This window comes from Pteropus alecto, unplaced genomic scaffold, assembly GCF_000325575.1.
Source record: "Pteropus alecto unplaced genomic scaffold, ASM32557v1 scaffold177, whole genome shotgun sequence".
Classification (NCBI taxonomy): domain Eukaryota; kingdom Metazoa; phylum Chordata; class Mammalia; order Chiroptera; family Pteropodidae; genus Pteropus; species Pteropus alecto.
The window spans coordinates 4,055,560-4,073,897 of record NW_006442207.1 but is presented as its reverse complement, the minus strand read 5'-3'; the positions used below and the strand labels follow the sequence as shown (position 1 = coordinate 4,073,897).

The 18,338-nt window shown below is 51.5% G+C and overlaps 1 protein-coding gene across 3 annotated transcripts in view; it reads right to left on the bottom strand.

Annotated features, from left to right (window-relative positions):
- Positions 1-18,338, bottom strand: part of AFAP1L2 (actin filament associated protein 1 like 2) — a 36,061-nt gene that overhangs the window by 16,655 nt on the left and 1,068 nt on the right. For 2 of the 3 annotated variants that reach the window (XM_025039188.1, XM_025039189.1), the window contains exons 2-4: positions 13,345-13,419; positions 11,889-11,983; positions 4,639-4,729 (exon numbers count right to left, since the gene is read on the bottom strand). In XM_025039188.1, coding sequence (XP_024894956.1) covers positions 4,639-4,729; positions 11,889-11,983; positions 13,345-13,396 — 238 coding nt within the window. In that variant the 5' untranslated portion in view covers positions 13,397-13,419. Of the gene's footprint in view, positions 1-1,714; positions 1,799-4,638; positions 4,730-11,888; positions 11,984-13,344; positions 13,420-18,338 lie in introns of all 3 variants that reach the window. The other variant, XM_025039190.1, reaches the window with a different exon arrangement.

The window sequence follows — 18,338 nt, the reverse complement described above, 5'->3', positions numbered from 1 at the left end:
CCTACACACACCATCTGTGTCCTCGAGTCAGGGTGAATGAATGAAGCCTCTCGTTCTTCCCCATGACATCCTCCAGGAAAGACACAGCCCAGAAGCCCCTTGTCCTGCCTTCTCCAGAAGCCCCTTGCCTCTACCACCTGCATAGCTAGGTCCCTGCATACCAAGAAAACAGAGCTACACTTGAATTCGAATATAGGAAAACAGATGAGGCCACTGCCACAGTTATTCTGACTACGATGCCAATAAAAACGTGTTTTACATTTTTGATATTTTTGAAAATAACACTTTAAAAGCTGTGTGGTACCACTCCTCTTCACGGCTTAATAAAAGTGTTGCCCAGTTCAGAATTTTACACCTATTAAACAAGCAAAGATTGAAAATAGCAGTGCTACCCAGTGTGGGACCCCGAACTCTCACGTTACCGGTGGCAACGTAAACCAACATGGGCCTCTCAGAAAATAGTCTGGCAGCCTGCTGTTTCAAGAGCTATAAAAACACCTGTATCCTTCGACCCAAGAATCCCGGTCCTGGGAGTTTACCCTAGGAAACTGGTTTTTTCAAAAAGGAAGGAAGGGGAGAAGTTTACATGCATTAAGACATTAATTCGAGCACAATTTAACAGTCAGCAGAAACAGAATGGGGAAAGCATGGTTTCATCCAGCTAGGAGCATAGCATGCAACTGTGATCAATGAAAACCCTGAAGACTATTTTGCAACTCGACAGATATGACGGTAAGAGAGAAAGCACATTTAGTTATTTATGCAAACAGATCAGGACTGAAAGGCAGCAGGGAGGACTCAAAGTAGTTGATCTGATCTGGTGGTAGGATCGAGGCGATTTTATTTTTTAAGAAAAAGAGGGAATGCGGTTAATAGCATTAATACGATGGCTAGGCGGAGGGCCAGGGGAGGGAGGGAGCAATTGGGGGGATCGTTTTATGAACTATATAGATGTCTCACCAATGCACTGTATACTTGAAACGAATTTAAATAAATTTTTAAAAAGTCCTTATTGTCAGTATTGTATTATGTGTACAGTAAGTGAAATAAGCATGAATGCAAGGTCCCTGCGACACCCCTTCCCGTAACAAAAAGTAATGGGAGCAGCTCCAGAGCTCAGTGTGAAGAAGCTGGCCCAGGCCGCTGCCTATTTCGTGCTTCTGGGGCTACTCAGAAATCTAAGATCTGCCCGTCCACCTCGGCAGGGGATGCAGAGAGATGAGAAGAAAGAGCAAAATCATAGCACCTCAAGCTACGTGGAGTAGCTTGGAGGATATTTTGGGCAAATATCTTCATTTTGTTTCTCCCCAAGAGCAATCATAGAGCACCACCATAAATGTAAGATGTTCTTAAAACACATACTTGGCTTCCAGGGGTCCTAGGGCAAATAGGTGTGAAGGGCAGGATGATCAGATAATTCCGTCCCCATTTTTGCGGTCCCTAGGTGGGCTGCACCCCACTGTGTCCTGTCCTCGGGAACAGAGGGCAGGACAACCATGCAACACGCGGGGTCCTTCAGCCATGCTTTCAGATGCCACAGGCAGGGGTCTGTGGAAGGCAGGGTAAGTCTCTGCTGGAGGGATGACACATGGCATGCAGGACCCGGCATGAGAGCAGGAAGAGAGCAGTGGCCGCACTCGGGGCATGACCCTGTCTGAGAGCCAGGCAGCAGGCACAGATTCGACGGCATTCCAGCTCGGGGGACAAGCAGTACCCAAGGTGATCGTGGCATAAACGACTCCTTCGGGCACCCGCACCCATCTGGGGACTCCAGTGGGAGGAAATCTGCCAGAATGACCTGTATGATATCCGGAAACACAGACGAAGGCAAGCTGGAGAGAGACAAGATGCAGAGAGGGACAGAGATACCGAGAGAGAGACCTGGAGGTGGCGACGTGGCCGCCTGCTCACCAGAAGTCAGTGCTTTCCCTGTGGAGGTGTGGGCTTGTCAGGAGAGGCCCCAGCCCGGCTAAGGACTTCATTTCCCAGCCCTTCATTCACATCCGGAGATGACCACGTGACTAATCACCACCAACAGAACGTGGGTAGAGAGATGTGTGTCCCTTCTGGCTGGTGCTTTTAAGACACACAGAGGGGTTCTCCACTCTCTCTCTCTCTCTCTCTCTCTCTGCAGAGGACTCTGTGGCCTCAGAGGGTGGCAGAGCCCACCCTGGAAGAAGCCTGGGTACCCACACTACCCACTGACCAGTAACACCCATATCGAACTGTCCATGAGTGAGAAGCAGATTTGTATTGTGACTATGAACTGAAAGGGGACTGCTTGTTACAGCAGCGGTTATTACCCAAGCAGGAGACATCAATGAAGGAGCAGGTGTCTTGGGCAAGCAGGACAGACACGATTATCCCCTGCACAGGCCAGCGGGGTACTTACTGAAGTTTTACTTGGAAACAAGAGCCTGACCCTGAGGAGCAATGTGGGGAAAGTGCTGACAAAGCAGGACAAGAATCCAAGACACTGGCCTTTTGTAGGAAGTCAGCACAATCGCCGCTGGCCAACCAACTAGAGGAAGGGGCCAGAGCCCAACGGTCATTCCTCCTGCTGTGACCTGCACGTCTCACAGCTCAAACCCATGTGGGGGACAACACACTGGCCGGCTTATATCACAGGTGAGGCCCCCTCTTTGTGGCAAATGTGGCCTGTTCTCCCCAAGTCACTCTTCGTCCTTGTCCAGGCAGGAGACGAAAGGCAACCTGGCATCTTCCCAACCCCACTGCTGTGTTCGAGCTGACCCTGTGATGATCCCCCCACTCTTGGCTACAACTCAAACCCATGTGGGGGACAACACACTGGCCGGCTTATATCACAGGTGAGGCCCCCTCTTTGTGGCAAATGTGGCCTGTTCTCCCCAAGTCACTCTTCGTCCTTGTCCAGGCAGGAGACGAAAGGCAACCTGGCATCTTCCCAACCCCACTGCTGTGTTTGAGCTGACCCTGTGATGATGCCCCCACTCTTGGCTAATGAATTCACAGTCTAGCAACAGACACCAAGAAGCTGAGGTCCTTCTGATCGCTTGTTTGTGTCAAGATGAGGTGTCTGCCCCACAACAGGCCCCTGCGAGTGTCTGGAAGGCAGGCCCCGGCTGGCACAGGCTACACCCACGGGAGAGCCAGGCCGAAGATGCAACAAAGGTAGAGTCTCACCATGGTGACTCACGGCTTCCACCTTCCAGACACAGCCAGACAGCAGCACCACACCCTCAGCTTCGGTCTGAAATCACAGCGTGGCCGGTAGCTCGGCAATGCCTCACACACTCAGTGGGTTCAAGCTGAGTGACTTATGCCTACCACACCAGCCTCTTAGAAGAAGACAACCTCAGACCGAACAGGCCCTCCCTCCTACACTGTTCCCGGGGCCGCGGGCAGTAGGTGAAACGTGAAGAAAGAGCAGAATCCGATGAGGCTCCAGGCGACTGGTCCTGTCTCATCCCTGGTCCTGTTCTCAATGGAACCCACGATGCCCCCGTCAGCCCAGTTCATTCCCATCACCAGGGACCCTCACCTCTCACATTTGCAAATCGCTTACACTTTCAAAGACTCTTCGCTTACAAAGGATGGAAAGAGGAGGAGGTAAGAAGGGGAGAGTGAGTGGACCAGCTGCCCGGAAGAGTAAGGTCGCAACCATCTCTTTCTCCCAGAACCTTTGGAGCTTTTCTGTGTTAAAGAGGATTTCTGATCTGACTTCCTCAGGCTGAGAACCCTGGCCAAGGACAGATGGCTCCAGTGCGAGCCCTGTCCCCACAGGACAGGTGATCGTCTTAATACCTAAGTTAGGTCGGCCAACGAGCAACCCTCCAAGGGCTCGCGGTGTCATTGAGAGAGAAGCTAAAGTCCTCACCGTGGCCTGCACCTGACTTCTGCGTCCCCATTTGCCGTCTCTCCCCTCCCCTCCCCTCCCCTGCTCCTGCCACGATAGCCTCCTTGCTGTTCCTCAAACGTGCTAAGAACTTTCCCGCCTCAGGACCTTTGCACGTACCGTGCTGTCTGGGAAGTTCTTCCTGCAGTTCTCTGCCTCGCCCACTTCCCTTCATTCGGGGTCACACTATGTAAAGTCTGGTAGGGGAGGGAGGAGATCTAAAGAATACCCCTCTCCTGCCCCACGCCAGCCTCTGCTGGTTTCCATCTTTATCACCCCCTGACGCCTCCTATGTTTATTTGTCGTCTGTCTCTTCTCACAGAACTTAAGGGCTGTGACTGCTGAGCTCTCCCAATGCTCCGGGTTCCTGACTTCTAGAAGTATGTGGCACACAGTGGGAGCACAGTAACTGTGAGTCCGACGACAGAACCCTGGAAATTGGGCTCTGCCTCAGTCTGACCAACACGTCTTTCCTCTGTCCCACTTCTGGGCTGAACCTGGCAACATTTAGGCTGGAACACCGAAAGCATCAGACAGTTCACCAGGACCATCGTGGACCACCCTGAGCCCTTCCTTGCAGGCGGGCTGGTCTGCTGTAGGTCTCAGCTCCCCACCAGACCAGATGCCCAGTGCGCTTGGCCCAGTTCTCAGCTTGGGCCGCTCTCTGGGACCAGCAGCCCAGGTTGTCCTCTGCTTCCAGCACCAGGATCTGTGCAGAGAGCAGCTGGACTCCGTCCGATCCCCAGCCACGGCCCCGGATGTACCATTGAGGGACATGTCATACGGCTCAGCCTCTTCATAGTAGCCCTCCGGAGACTCGATCTTTGGGATGGAGAGCTGCTCCCGTTCTGGAATCTGTGGTAGAACAAATCAAACAAACGCGCTCAGATATGATACACTGGCAACTCGCTGGAATTAGCGCTCTGGGTGGGAGGAAAGTCCAGAAGAAATAATAATGCCTGGTTGGACTTCCAGAAAGTTGGGAGGGAGAATGCAGAATGCCAGGAGTCCCGTCAGCCAGCCTGTCCACAGCGATCGGCCAAGTCTCAGCTTCCTCCTCTGCAAAATGAGGCGTGGACCCCGCCGGACAAACCATCATTATGCATGTGACATGTAACACACTCTGAGTCCAGATGGTGCTAGGCTATTGTCGTAGCTACTATGGCTTCTCGATAGAATATACGTTCTAAAAAACACGGCTAATCAGAGGCAGATGGAAGAAGGTGACTAAAGCTTCTAAATCTCCTAAATCTCAAACTTTTACCATAATAAGTTCAGTCATTCATTCAGCAAATACTGGATGGCTCCCGCATACGAGCTGTAAGGGACGCATCCAGCCCACTCAGGAGTCAGGCCTAAGAAAGACTTAACTAGCCAGGGAATGTGCACAGCTCCTGATCAGGTGCCTCGTGAGTACTGCTGGTAAGAGGCAAGTTCAAAGTTCTGTGGGAACCAGGAGGATACGAGGAACACTGAGGATGCTCAGAGGACAAGATCTTTGAGCTCAGTCTCAAAGATGACCCTGAGCTGCTTATGTGGAGCGGGGTGAATGAGCACAATTTGAATAGAATGAAGAAAAACACAACAGTGTAGAAGCAAGAAGCATGAAATCATCTCTATTCCTCCATTATTGCTCCTGTAAAATGGGCACCAGACTGTGAAGCTAATCTTAGAAGCAATAGCGGGGGGCAGGGAGAAAAAGAGACGAATTGTTAATTACGTGACTGTTACTATACACAGGTCGTAAACACATAAGCATCTGCCCACATGAGTCTCCAGTGTCTTCCCGAATGGTGAGACCCCTGAGGAGGGCCGAGGGGATATCCACAGTGAGCTGAGAACAGAAATGACGAGATCTGAAGTGCATCTTCACTCCTGGTTTTGAAAAGTCCTTGTGCTGGACATTCCGCATGAGGGGCAGGCCTGGGCCCTCAGGAAACTCCGGGGGACAGCAAAGGAAGGCCTTAGGGTAAAGGCGTTGAGGGGGCACCTTGAGGAGGGGGCAGCCAGTGGAAGGACCCCGCAGGACCCTGAGCTCGGATGGATGCCTGCCCCGCTGGTAGGGGAGGGAGGAGATCTAGAAACCCGATCTGGAAAATGAGCTTATCTGGTGGACCCATAGGAGAGACAGCTCCTCTAGTCTGGGCCCAGAAGATGGTGGGAGAGTAGTCAGCCTGGGCTCAGGTCCCCATGGGACAGTACTCTGCCTGGGCTGTAAGAGTGTCCACTCTCAGCTCCCCCCACGGCACAGTGATGTTCCTGTGGCTGGTTCACCAAAACCAGGGTCCCCAGGGCCAAGTCCTGTGTGGCTTGGCATCTGAAGTCTGTTTAGGACGTGGTTCCATAGTGTAGCAGTTAGCACGTCTACTTTACATGCAGAAGGTCCTGGGTTCGCACCCCAGTGGAGCCATGGTCCATGGTCTATGGCCATGCCACCCTGAACAAGCCCGATGTCTGATCTCAGGAGCTAAGCAGCGTCAGGCCTGGTTAGTACTTGGATGGGAGACCACCTAGGAAGACCAGGTGCTATAGGCATAAAAAAAAAAAAAATCTGTTTATATGAACTCTGGAGATAATAAACAGTTTGAATCTAAGCTTTAAGACTCCACAGGCTCAGCCATGGGTCTGTGACAGCCTCTGAGCCTCATTTTCCTTGTCTGTAAAACAAGAATACTAGGGTTGTCTTGGAGATGCTGTGAGACAACATGTAACAGTGTTTCCACAGGGCCTGGCCCACATCAAATACAAGGAGGCTGTGTTTGTCATGATCTGGGACTTCTATCATTACCCAGGGGTCTGTAGGGGCCAGGTCACTGGACTGGTCTGATGAGCTGAGATAGGTCCCCAGGGGAGAGTCAGCAGAGGCCAGGCCACATACTGGGTCCAGCGAGGGATCCTTCTAACTTCATCTGGGCTCCCGCCAAGAGAGCTGATACAAATCCCGGAGGCAGGCTCTGAACAGCTTTCAGCCCAGCAGGTGCGACACCCAACATTCAGGAAGGAAAAGAACCATCTGCTCGTTTTGTTTCCTCGGCAGACCAGCTACTGCACTGGGCTGGCAGGTGTGGCTATCGCAGGGGCCCGGCTCCTTCCTAAGGCCAGGGCCTTGCACGCAGTGTACAAAATTGGTAGCCGCTAGTGAATGACCTTTCACCTTTGCTGCCATCAGCCTGGCAAGATGTCTCTGTTCCTCTCAGCTGCTCCTGGCTCCTTGGTGAGCCTGAGAAAGGGCTGCCCAAGACCTAACTGTGGCACTCCGAGAGCCAGCTTCCCAGAATCTGGGGGAACAGTGTCCCCTTACCTGGGCAGCGGCAAGTTCTCCGCGAATGGGTCCTGGGGCTCACGCTTCCTGAGCTGGCCCAGGCCTCCAGCTCCACCCTCTCCCACTGGGTGGTGCTAGGACCCTTCTCTTGGTAAAGAGGTGGGTCCCCCATGGAGAGAGGCTCTCAGCACCCAAGATCCAACACCAGTCTGGACTCCCGCGATGAGAAGAGGATGAAGGGGGAAAGAAGCCTCTGTAGGAGCTTGTCCTGGCTCATTACTGGCCCATTCCTGGAGCACCAGGGGGAGCTTTGCCAAGGGCCTCCCAAGCTGCTCACTGTAAGACTCCCTGGAAGCGGATATGAGGCAAGGCAGTGTAGAGCAGTGGTGGGAACCTGACCTCCAGGGCTGGAGTTTGAATCCTGACCCTGGTGCATCTGAGCTGTGTGACTCTAGACAACTTACTTGACCTCTCCAGGCCTTAGTTCCTCACTGTAAAATGGGGAGTAGAAAGACCTGTCTCGTGGGGTCACTGTAAGGATTAAACTGTGCTCAGCATTGTTAAGTGCTCAATAACTATTAATTTTTACTAAACTAAAAAGTAAAATATAGAAGTACCAATGAAAGGGAGCAGAGCTGCCGTCTGCCAACATGTTTGGTGGGTGAACAGCTGTACCCAGGGGAGACGGAGCCCTTCAAGCCTGACCAGGCGGATACAAAGCTCTGCCTCTTTAAAGAAGATACTGGCCCTGCTCTTAAGGCTGATAAAATAATTTACATAACAATTCAGAAGAGAGTTACATAATTATACAGATACAACAGCCACTTATCAAAGGTCAAAGGAGCAAAAGAGGCTAACTTCCCAGAGCTAAGAATAAAGGACTATTATTTTAATCGTCACCATCATTATCAGTTTGACGATGAAGACTGTCAATATTAAATGAAGATGCAGAAGAAATACGCCTCCATAACCTGAAATAACTTTCTGAGGGTTCATGGGAAGGGACAGGGAAGAAAGCCATCCCGCTCAGCATGATTGGCCAGAGGTCAGCAAACTTTTTCTGTAAAGGGCCAAGCAGTAAATACTTTGGGGATGTGCAGGCCATTCAGGGTCTCTGATCTCAGCTATTCAAGTCAGCTGCTGTGGAGCAGAAGCATCCATTACATGACACGTGGCAGCGGCTGTGTTCCAAACTCGCCTTACGAGAAGGCAGGTGGCTGTGGATGTGGCCTGTGGGCTGCAGTTTGCCTATTCCGATTTAGATGAGAGCTGAAGATGAGGGGTGGCCCAGATGACCTGAGCCGCCCCTGCAGTTCTGAGCAACCTGCCCCAGAGGGCACTGTGGAAGGTTCCTGGGTGGGGGTTGGCAGACCCGGCCAGCCCCAGCTCCCCAGACTGACCGTGGCCATGTCTTTCGGTGGAGTAAGCCGCTTCCCCGAACCAGCAGCAACACATGTTCAGGCCTCAAAGGGGAGATGGGGTGGAGACGGCTATGCTTGTCAAGAGCATAAACAGTGACAGCAAACATCTGTTTCTCCTGCAGTGACCACAGCACCTGGCGGCGCAGACAGTGGTTTGGAAGTGCCACAGCTGCCTGAGTCACTGGCCACACCCAGGAGGTTGCTCCAGACCCCTGGCTGACCCTTCCACTGCTGGTAGGGTCTGCTGTCCACCGACTCTGTAGGGGATGGAGGGGGACCCAAGGCACCAGAGGACATCCTGAGTCTGGGACAAAGGCCCCACTCCTGGCGCAGCCGCAGGCACTAAGGATCCCAGGCGGATATTCAGCTTCTGCCACGGCCACTAGCAAACCAAGGGTCGGGCATTCAGGTGGACAAGCCACCACTACTCCCTGAAGCTCTGGGGTCGGGGTGGGAAGGGGACGGGTCCTCTCTACTCCAAGCTCAGGCTGCCATGATCACTCTCCCCAACTGCCGCTGCCGCTCTGGTTCTCCTCCTCCCCCCGCAGAGCCAGAGACACAGCTGTGCCCCAGTCCACCCTGACGCCACTCCTCTGGGGCCTTGCACTGAAAGTCAGGATGGCATGAGCCGGACTTGACCAGAGCAGAGGCCTGAGGGAAGAGCAGACGTGTGTGTGCTCGTGTGGGCAGGGAGGGGGCAGAACCCCAGATTACACCGGCCACCCCCTTCCTCGCTCCACATGCAGAAGCCCCCTGGGGTGGGGGTCGGTGCCCAGGGCAGAACTAGAAGGGACCTAGAAAAGGGAGTTGCAGTTCACGCCCCTGGTGCCTCTCGGCAGAGAAATTCCACGAGGGAAGACTGTCCGGTCAGCTGCTTTGCTGGAAGTCTCCCCAGGGCCTGGAGCTTCTCCATGGGGACAATTACCGCCCGTCTGAAGGCTGCCCTGGGATCGTGTTATGCTTGGGTGGTGGTATTTTCCCCAACGCCAGTACCAGGTTTCTTTCCATCGCTGACAGAGCCTCTCCTGGCCCCGAGGGGCCCCAGGTCACAGCCATCAGGACACAGAAGTCTGCTCTAGGGGACAGCCACGGCACTGCCTTGCTCACAAGCCCTGGGAGCCCCTGTACCCATGCCACAGAAGCCTGGCAAAGGAAGAGTAAAAGCCAGCTCCAGAATCCCAGGGGCTGCTGGGACTTGTGTGACCTGATTTAGTTGATAACTACAGCCCAGTTCCAGAGCCTGTGCCTCTCAGCTCACCACATTTGCGAAGCACAGATTTCCAGACCAAGTCTCAGACTGCCAGGTGAATACCCCTCCAACCAGGTGTTGACCTGTAGGCAGCTGCCCCAAGTGGGGCCAGCGGTGACACTTCTACTACACAAAAGCCGAAGGCCTCTGGTCAGAATTAGATGCCAAATTCAGGATAGGTGCATTCCTGTCCTAGCTGGGAGCAGCCACCTCCTCTCTCGCCCCACAAACAAGTGGTACCTGGGACATACCAGAAACCACAGCATCTCCCACCTGGTTACAGTCAGCAGCAGCCACATGGGAGCAGAAAGGATGTGCTGTCTCCCCCAAGTACTGGGGCAAAAAAGTGAGGGGAGCCTGCTGCTGGAAGGAACGTGAACGTACCCTGAGCCTTTACTCTGCTAAAAAAGGATCAGCTCATCCAGGAGGCCAGAGAGCAGCCTGGAAGCCAAGGACCCGCATTCGCTTCCTGGCCCTGCTACACCCCAGCGGAGGGGCCCTGGCCCGTCGTTTTAACCCTCTGTGCCTGTTTCTTCATATGAAAAACTGGAGACAGGCAGGCACCCCTCGATGGGCGGTGAAGAGGACCATGCTTGTGTGCATGAGGGAGGGGGCAGCTGGGGTGTGGCAGTCACCAGCGTTGTCAGCAAGGTGACTTTAGCTCAGTCCATCAATCTCGCTGGGCCTGAGCTGAAGAGTCTGCTAGTTGTCATCCAGCTTGAGGGGCCTCATGCAGTGGGGTAGTGTCCCAGACACTCCAGAACTGCCTACCATGTGACCAGAGGAGAGTAGCTTGAGGGACTCCGCCACCCGTCGGGGAGGCATAATGAAAGGGGCCGGCCTGGGGTAGCACCCCCTCAGCCGTCACCTCCGCCCACAGATCTCGGTGATGAATGGCTTGGTGAAAGCTCGGTGTCCACTGAGTCACACACCTTCCTGCTGGTACTGACCCCAGAACTGATGTTCCCCTGAAATCCTTCCCAGCCCTCACCTCCTGCCTCCCCAACCAGATCCTATGGAGGAAAGAACTCGGGTTCCAATTCTGGCTCTGCCACCTCGAGGCTGTGCAACATAACCTGCGGGTTCTGGTTTCCTCACTCATAAAATAAAAACGTTGCTACTCACCGCACTGAATGCTGGCGTAGCACACCACGCACAGCCTCAGCGCACTGAGTGAGACAATCTTATCAGAGAGCGTTCACGTTCCTTTCATTTAAACCTCAGGAAACAGAGGCCAGATCTTCAATAACTTGCTCGAGGTCAAAGAGCTAGCACCTGGCACAGCTGGGATCTGAAACCAGGCCTATGATTCATAATCCCCTCCATCCATCCACCCACCCACCCATCCATGTGTGTGTACGGCTCTGTGGGTGCAGACACGGGACACGAAGCACTAATGAGAGACACAGTCCCTGTCCCAGGGAGCTTCTATCTGGCCTGGGAGTTAAATAATACACAAGTCTATCTCAATGGCAGCAGGTGCCATGGAGGGGGTGACTAGACAGTGTGGGGTAGGGATGGATATGGGGTGCCTCACGTAGGTAGGTCAGGGCCCAGGGACTGCAAAGTCCAGGAAAGGAAGGGAGGCCACTGAAAAGCACGGGCGAGGGGGCTGGAGGTGCACTGGTAGGCCTGGGGCCACGTTAAGAAACGGATGTTTTTTCCTAAGTTCAGCAAGAGCTATTGGCAGATTTCAGTGGGGAAGCGCAGTGTGATACGACTTAAAATTCTGAAAGTTCACGAGAGCCGGAGCAGTGGCCACAGTTGTACGCGGCCCTGCTCACGCGGTGCTGGGTAAAAAGCCTGCGGTAGCCTTGGATACAGGGTGGCACCTGCCAAAGGTGATCTCCCTCATCTCCCACTCCCATCACCCTTAGCACTGAGGACCACGCCCTGAGCAAATGTGTCACCTACAGACAGGCTTACTTTTGCTCTGTCCCTTCCTGTGCCTGGCTCTGTGCCCGACACGCAGTAGATACTCAGGACACGCCAGACGCATGGTAGACTGATGCCCGTGAAAACAACTGGAAATTTGCGGGAGGCCCAAGTCAGGGAAGTCTGGGGTCTTGGACCCACACTTACGATCTTGGGGGGTGGGAGGTCCGGAAGGCTCTTCTGAGGGGCCGAGGAGTGCTGGCTGGGCTCCCCGTTGGTCAGTGGGCTCTGCTCCTCAGGCGCTGTGGGCAGCAAGCAGAAGGCTTTGGTGAGGGGTGCCCAGCCTCACAGCAGGGTCTCATTATCCAGGAATGTCTGGTCACATGTGCCCGTGAGTTCTATTTCAGCAGGTGTTAATTACCCAGGCAGGCGGGCGGTCCCTGGGGCCGATGTTGTTTTTCCTCCAAGAATAGGGAGCAGTGGTGCCGCTGCCACAGGCAGATCCCCCAGAGGGAGCCGGTTTGGGTTTTCCGGCGGCTCCCCACCCTCCCTTCCACCTGCCTCTTGTCGAAAATGGCTTGGCCACAGGGCTTTAGGGCGCAGAGGAGCTGCCCTGCGGTCACTATATTGAGCTGGTCTCTTAGCTCTGACCTGTGATTACAGCTCTTTCCATCCCACAGTGTAGCCGGAAGGCCAACGACCCAGGCAGGGCACAGCCGCTTCCATGCCGATGGGTTCTGCCGAGCCCCAGGCTAGGCAGTGTGGCAGGAGGTAGAAAAGCCATACTGGAAAACTTGGCCGCTAACCCTCTGTGTGCTTTTAAGGAACAAACACCAAAGGTTCTTCTGTCTGACCACTTCAGCCAGCAGCCCAGCCCGCCCTAGGCTCAAGCAGTTCTGACCTCGAGGCTTTGGTGGCCGATGTCTTGATACCAAACTTAAAACAGTCTGAGGGCTTTGGGCGCTGTGTCTCTGTCTCTCTCCAAGCCTTTGCATTTGAGTAACAGGCTTAGGAGTTGGGAGAGGGGACTTCTAATCAGCCCCTCCTCTGCGACTAAGCAGCTCTGCAAACCTCTGGGCCTCCCTGGGGTCCTGCCAGACCCACTCTTGAAGGCTTTCAGAGAAAAGGAGAGTAAAACAGAGCAAAAGAATAAGACAGCATGGAAGATAAACTATATCTTTCCAGTGGAAGATAAAAGTGTTCTGCCAAAGAGAGCACCTTTGAACAAAAACTTTACATATGAAGGCGGTTGCTGACATTGCCATTTCCCCCGCCCCCGAATACGCACATAGAATTCAGACTTCTATCAAAAGACAGAAAGCGGGAACCGTGGGATCAGCACCATCCACAGCTGCTTCTCAAAACATCTGAATTATGACTTCCTATTCCCGGGACAATGCTGAGAAAAGCTGAGAGATTTTAGAAATAGATTCCTTATCCATGAAGGGGATGTGAGACCTTTAAGAGGCAAGGAGGTGGCCCGATGAAATATCTCAAAATACATCCACCAAAAATACCATCGACCAAAATGGGACCTCCAAAAATATTTCCACCGGACCTGTCTGTGGTGCTGGCTGGGAGGAAGGAGGGTGGGACAGGACCAAGGCTTATACCTTCCCCAGTCCCAGGAGCTGGCCGTGCCATCAGCGTCCCAGTCCCATACCTTTGTCTTGGGATTCAGCATCCTGTTGCTTGTTGACTGTCACTTTGTTCATATAAATGTACTCTTCATCAGAACCTGCAGAGGGAGGATAGAAGACACAGCTTCACGTGAGTCCATGAAGGGAAAGGGCTTCCAGAGAAAAACAGTGTCCCCTAGAGACGTTGTCATCTGCTTGGGTCCTAGTAAAAATACAACACTGAGTTGACTGAAAGAGTCTATGATAGAGTCGACAGATATCCAAAAAACGAAATGCCGAGTTGCTCTTAGTTTATTGTTAGGGCACAGAAGTCTTACGTGGAAAGGAACGCAGACCTCAAGGATCTGCCTCACATTCCACTAAGCTGAGATTTCTCTGGGTTTCTTACCATTTCATTTAAAGTGTAAAACATTTCCTATCAGTCATTCTCACGCTAGTCTGAATTACTTGCATGGGCTAATCAGAGCAATGACTACATAAAATAGGTCACACTGAAGATATGGAAGTTTAGCTCCCAGGTCTGTAACTGGGGTGTGATTATTGGGGGCCTGAGACATCCAAATCATGAGCTCCGAATTAAGAGGGGTGAGTGTGCTAAGAATTGGAACTGGAGAACTGCCAGCCACCTGCTCCGCCCTATAGATTACAACCTGCAGCAGCACTGCCCTTCCCTTCCTTTAGAATCATTTCTGTCCAGGCTGCTCCTTTCCCAGTGCCTGTATGGGCAGAGAAAGGCTAGTCTCCTAACACTTATTCAGTTTCTAATGTCCCAAGGACCCTTTCTTCAGAAGCCTGCAGAGGAAGCTCATCTAAATGTTTCTCCTCTTAGAAACCCTCCTGCATTTCTTTTGTGGCCCTTCATTTGCATTTCCTAGAAACTTGTGGCTGATGAATTCCTGTGGTTGGAGACCTTACAGAGCCAAGGGACCCCACCGCCCCCCCTCCCCGCCCCCCAAGTGAGGCAGTTCGGCCCTAGTCACTTCCTCACCACAGACCCTGCAGCCAACAGGCCTGCAAAAACAGAGTCCTGAGAACTCAGAGGGTCAGGAGGAGACAACTGGATCCATCCTCCGCCATCAGCCCATGGGACTGCCGCCTTGGTGCCCAGCCCTGCCAGGATCAGTCAGCAATGTCACCCCTACAGAAAAGGCTGCAGCAGCTCATGAGAGGGAACTATGAGGTCCAAACACAGTGAGCCACAACTGGCATACTTCCACTGAGACCCAGAACCTTCTCCAGAGCATGGTGCAGGAGGAAAGTGCTCTGGAGGGGATGGCAGGAGTTGGGGAGTCTGGGCTAAGGTCTGCCATTAGCAGTGTAATTCTGGGCAAAACACCTAACCTGTGTGGCCTTGGTGTTCTTGTCTGCATAGTATGAAAAACGATCATGATAAAAACATTGCCTGTTTCTACCTAACTCTTAAGTTTTCAAGAGTACAAAACTCAAATATTAGAAAATTAGAAAAAAAGAGTATAAAACTCAAATTAGAAAATTAAAAAAAAGAGGGAACCTTATAACTAACAAAGATTAAAATCGAGAACCTAAAACATAGAAAATATGTCCCGATAATAGGAAAATGGTGAAATACACCACGGCACATCAACATACATAATAACATGTCACCTTTATCAATAAATGGATTACTGAAGAGTATGTAAATTGGCACAACCATTTTGGAAGTAATTTTGGAGGATAATTTTACCCAGCATTTCTACTGCCAAAAATTTCTCCCGAAGGTAAACTCCAGCATACAAATAAAATTTTATTTGAGGATATTCATTGCAATACAGTATGAGGTTTCTTTTTTAAAAATGCTCACTAATAGGGGGCTGGTTGGACAATACTGTTCATCCATCACTGGACACTGTCCGACCGTGAAAAATAAAGCTGCTCTAAGTTCTGCTATGTACAGGGATATCCACGACTTACAGTTAAATCAAAGGTTCGCATTTCAGAATAGCAAAAAAAACAGAAAAAAGTATGAACTGTTAACACTTGAAAATGTGCACATGCAGCAATCATAAATATAAAAATCATGTAAAGCAGAATACAGAGGCAAGCCCTAACGACATAAGAATATTCAGATGACCCTGATAAAGATCAAAAAAGGAATCTAAAGAATGTCGATAATGTCTAATGTTCATGTCTTTATTCTTTTTTCACATTGTTGACTAAGCCCACGATCTCACACAAAAAGAAAAAGGCAAGACATTTTTATTGTTTTAACTGTTGGATTTTGAGCAGATGCTGCCTCGCCAAGATGGCCATTTGGAAGTTACTGAGGAAACTCGCACTGGCCTCCTCAAGAGGGCCATTCCGTAGGCCATGACTGCCTAGGTTTTTATTCTCAGAGCGTTGTTAATCCAGTATCATTCTGGTTGGTAAGTACGAGGCTCCTAGGACCACCTGCAATCATGGGAAAATCCCAGTGAACTTGGCCTTCAAAGGGGAGGCTGCTGAGCTATCCCATGGCTGGGAGGCAGCAGCCTTGGGATGGAGAACTCTCACTCATTTTCAGATGTGCTCTGAGCACCAGCGCTATAAGCAGGTGCTGGGGATATGTCTTCATAAAATCAGCACCTGGAGAGGCCTGGGGGAGTAGACCTGAATGCGAGAGTGGCACAGGTGTGTGGGAAATAGCAACGTGTGGTCAGAAAGGAGTGCTCACCATGCCCTGAGCAAGCGCGTGATTCCTGGGGGAACAGACATGTCTGCAGAGGGCAGTCCTTCCCAGAGACTGGGTGAAGGGTGGGAGGAAGGACATGGACCCCTCGGTCTGGCCGGCTACAGCTGGACAGACAGAATATTTGAAGCTCTTCCTATCAGAGGGGCAGGCCCTGAAACTTCTGTACATTCCCTGAGCAGGATATTGGGGGACCCACGGCCCTCACTGATGAAGGCAGGAACAGCAGGCCCCTGATAAACAGACCTCATTCTCTGCCTAGACCTCGCCATCCAGACAAAAAGCACTTAGCAGAGAAACTTGTTATAGTAAAAAACAAGACACAAAAATTCAAATGGAAATTTCCGTTCAAAAAGTGTAAACACACACACACACACACACACACACACACGTACACACTCTGCCCCAAACGTGTCAGAGAAGCTACAGTTTAGCCAGTGGAGATCACAGGCTATCTCAAAATGATCAGCCTGCCTCTACCTATAAGTTCTGTCAGGCTGAGCTAATTTTCTGTAATTAAGATACTCAATGAAGCAGGGCTGGGAGCCCGAGACAGGGAGACAAATGCTTAATTTTAGGGGGCTTTGGATTCTGTCCTCTGTGGCACAACAATTAATCTAGTACAGATTAATCTGAAAGGATGGCAGGTGAGGGGAGCATAAGGGTTAGGTACAGCTGCCCGGGCCCAAGCCCTGGTTTGATCGCTCCCAGCCATGTGCCTCAAGTAAGTGACTTTCTAAGCCTCGGTTCCCTGAGAGTAAGATGGGGATAACAACGCCTTCCTCAGTGACAGGGGATGAGAATTAGATGACGTAACCCATGTTATTTCATACATTAAGCATAATGCTGGGACATGGTAAATGCACGAAAAATGTTAGCTGCTGTTATAACCACTTTGCTGTGCAAAAAGGTGCAAAGCGAACCAGAAGGGAAGTTCTCAGTCACATGGCAGCTATTAATAAGTGGACACTGACCTTAAGAACTGGCAACCACAGGCCTCGCACATTTATTATTAGGAGTCTAGGGGGCGCTCTGGGGGCAATTCGCTCTGGAGAGCCCGTTGACAGGTTTTCAGTAGCCTTCTGCAGCCCTTCAAGCCGCAGAGACCAAGGGTGGGAAGATCTGACTTCATATCAGCAGAACATACGAAGTTCAAGGGTGAAACAAAGGTCATCCTACAGGAAGTGACATAGCATGTGAAGCCAAAACAGGGTCCCTGTATAGGGGGCTCTGATAGGGTGGTTAGAACCGAGAACCATGGTTTGCAGAGGTGCTTTCTAATTCCCAACAGAGGTTCTTTATCAGTGAATATTCTCACATCAGAGCACATCTCAGTGGGCTGGAGAGTGTGCTTTTTAAAAGATCCACTGAGGAATCCTTTTGTGGATGATTCATCCCTCTCTAACTAACCTGCTTTGTGATGTGGATTTCCCATCTGCCATTCCCACCTTTGATGTGCTGCTGACCAGCACTCACTACAGACTAGCAGACGCTTACTACAAAGCCAGGAAGAGCCTGGGAACCTAGGGGTGGCTGGAGAGCTAAAGGACAACCAAGAGGCTCAAGGAAAACGCCTCTGATGAAAGGCTGAGGGAGCCTGGATTATTTCACGGGAAGAGAAGGCTGCTGGGCAGCCAGCAACATGCTTCGGCTTTACGACTTCTCTGTTATTCAGAGGATAGAAACCCGTTCCACTGGGAACAAAGAAAAGGAAAAGGGACCTTGAAATGCAGGCTGGCAGATTCGGGCTGGATATGAGGGAGAATTTCCTGTGATGGCTGGAGCAGGTGCACTTCCCTTCCCTGGCACGGACTTAGGCTGCTCCCGCCGAGAGGCAGATGGATGAGATGCCCTCTTATGGTCCCTTACCGTCCCCAACCATCACTTCCAATTCTCGAACATCCACTATAAAAATAAACTGAACTGTTATGACTTCACAAAAAGGCTTTTCTCTTAAAAACAACAACAACAACAAAAAAACAAAACAAAAAACCAACCAAACAAAAAAAACTGAATTGCTAGAAATGAAACGATATGTCCATGAGACTTGTCCAAGCGCGCTCAGAGCAGCCTTATTCAAAACAGTCCCAATGTGTGACCAGCCAAATGTCCATCAACAAGTGATTGGATAAGCAGATTGTGGTATATGCACAGAATGCAACACTACTCAGTAATGAAAGGGACATCTGACACACCCTATAGCACGGACGAGTCTCCTGAGCAAGAGGCCAGACGTAAAGTACCCCCTGTACGGTTCCGTTTACATGAAGTTCTGGGAAAGACAAAGCTCATCTATGGTGGGAGAAATCCAAACGTTAGTGGCCATGACGTGGG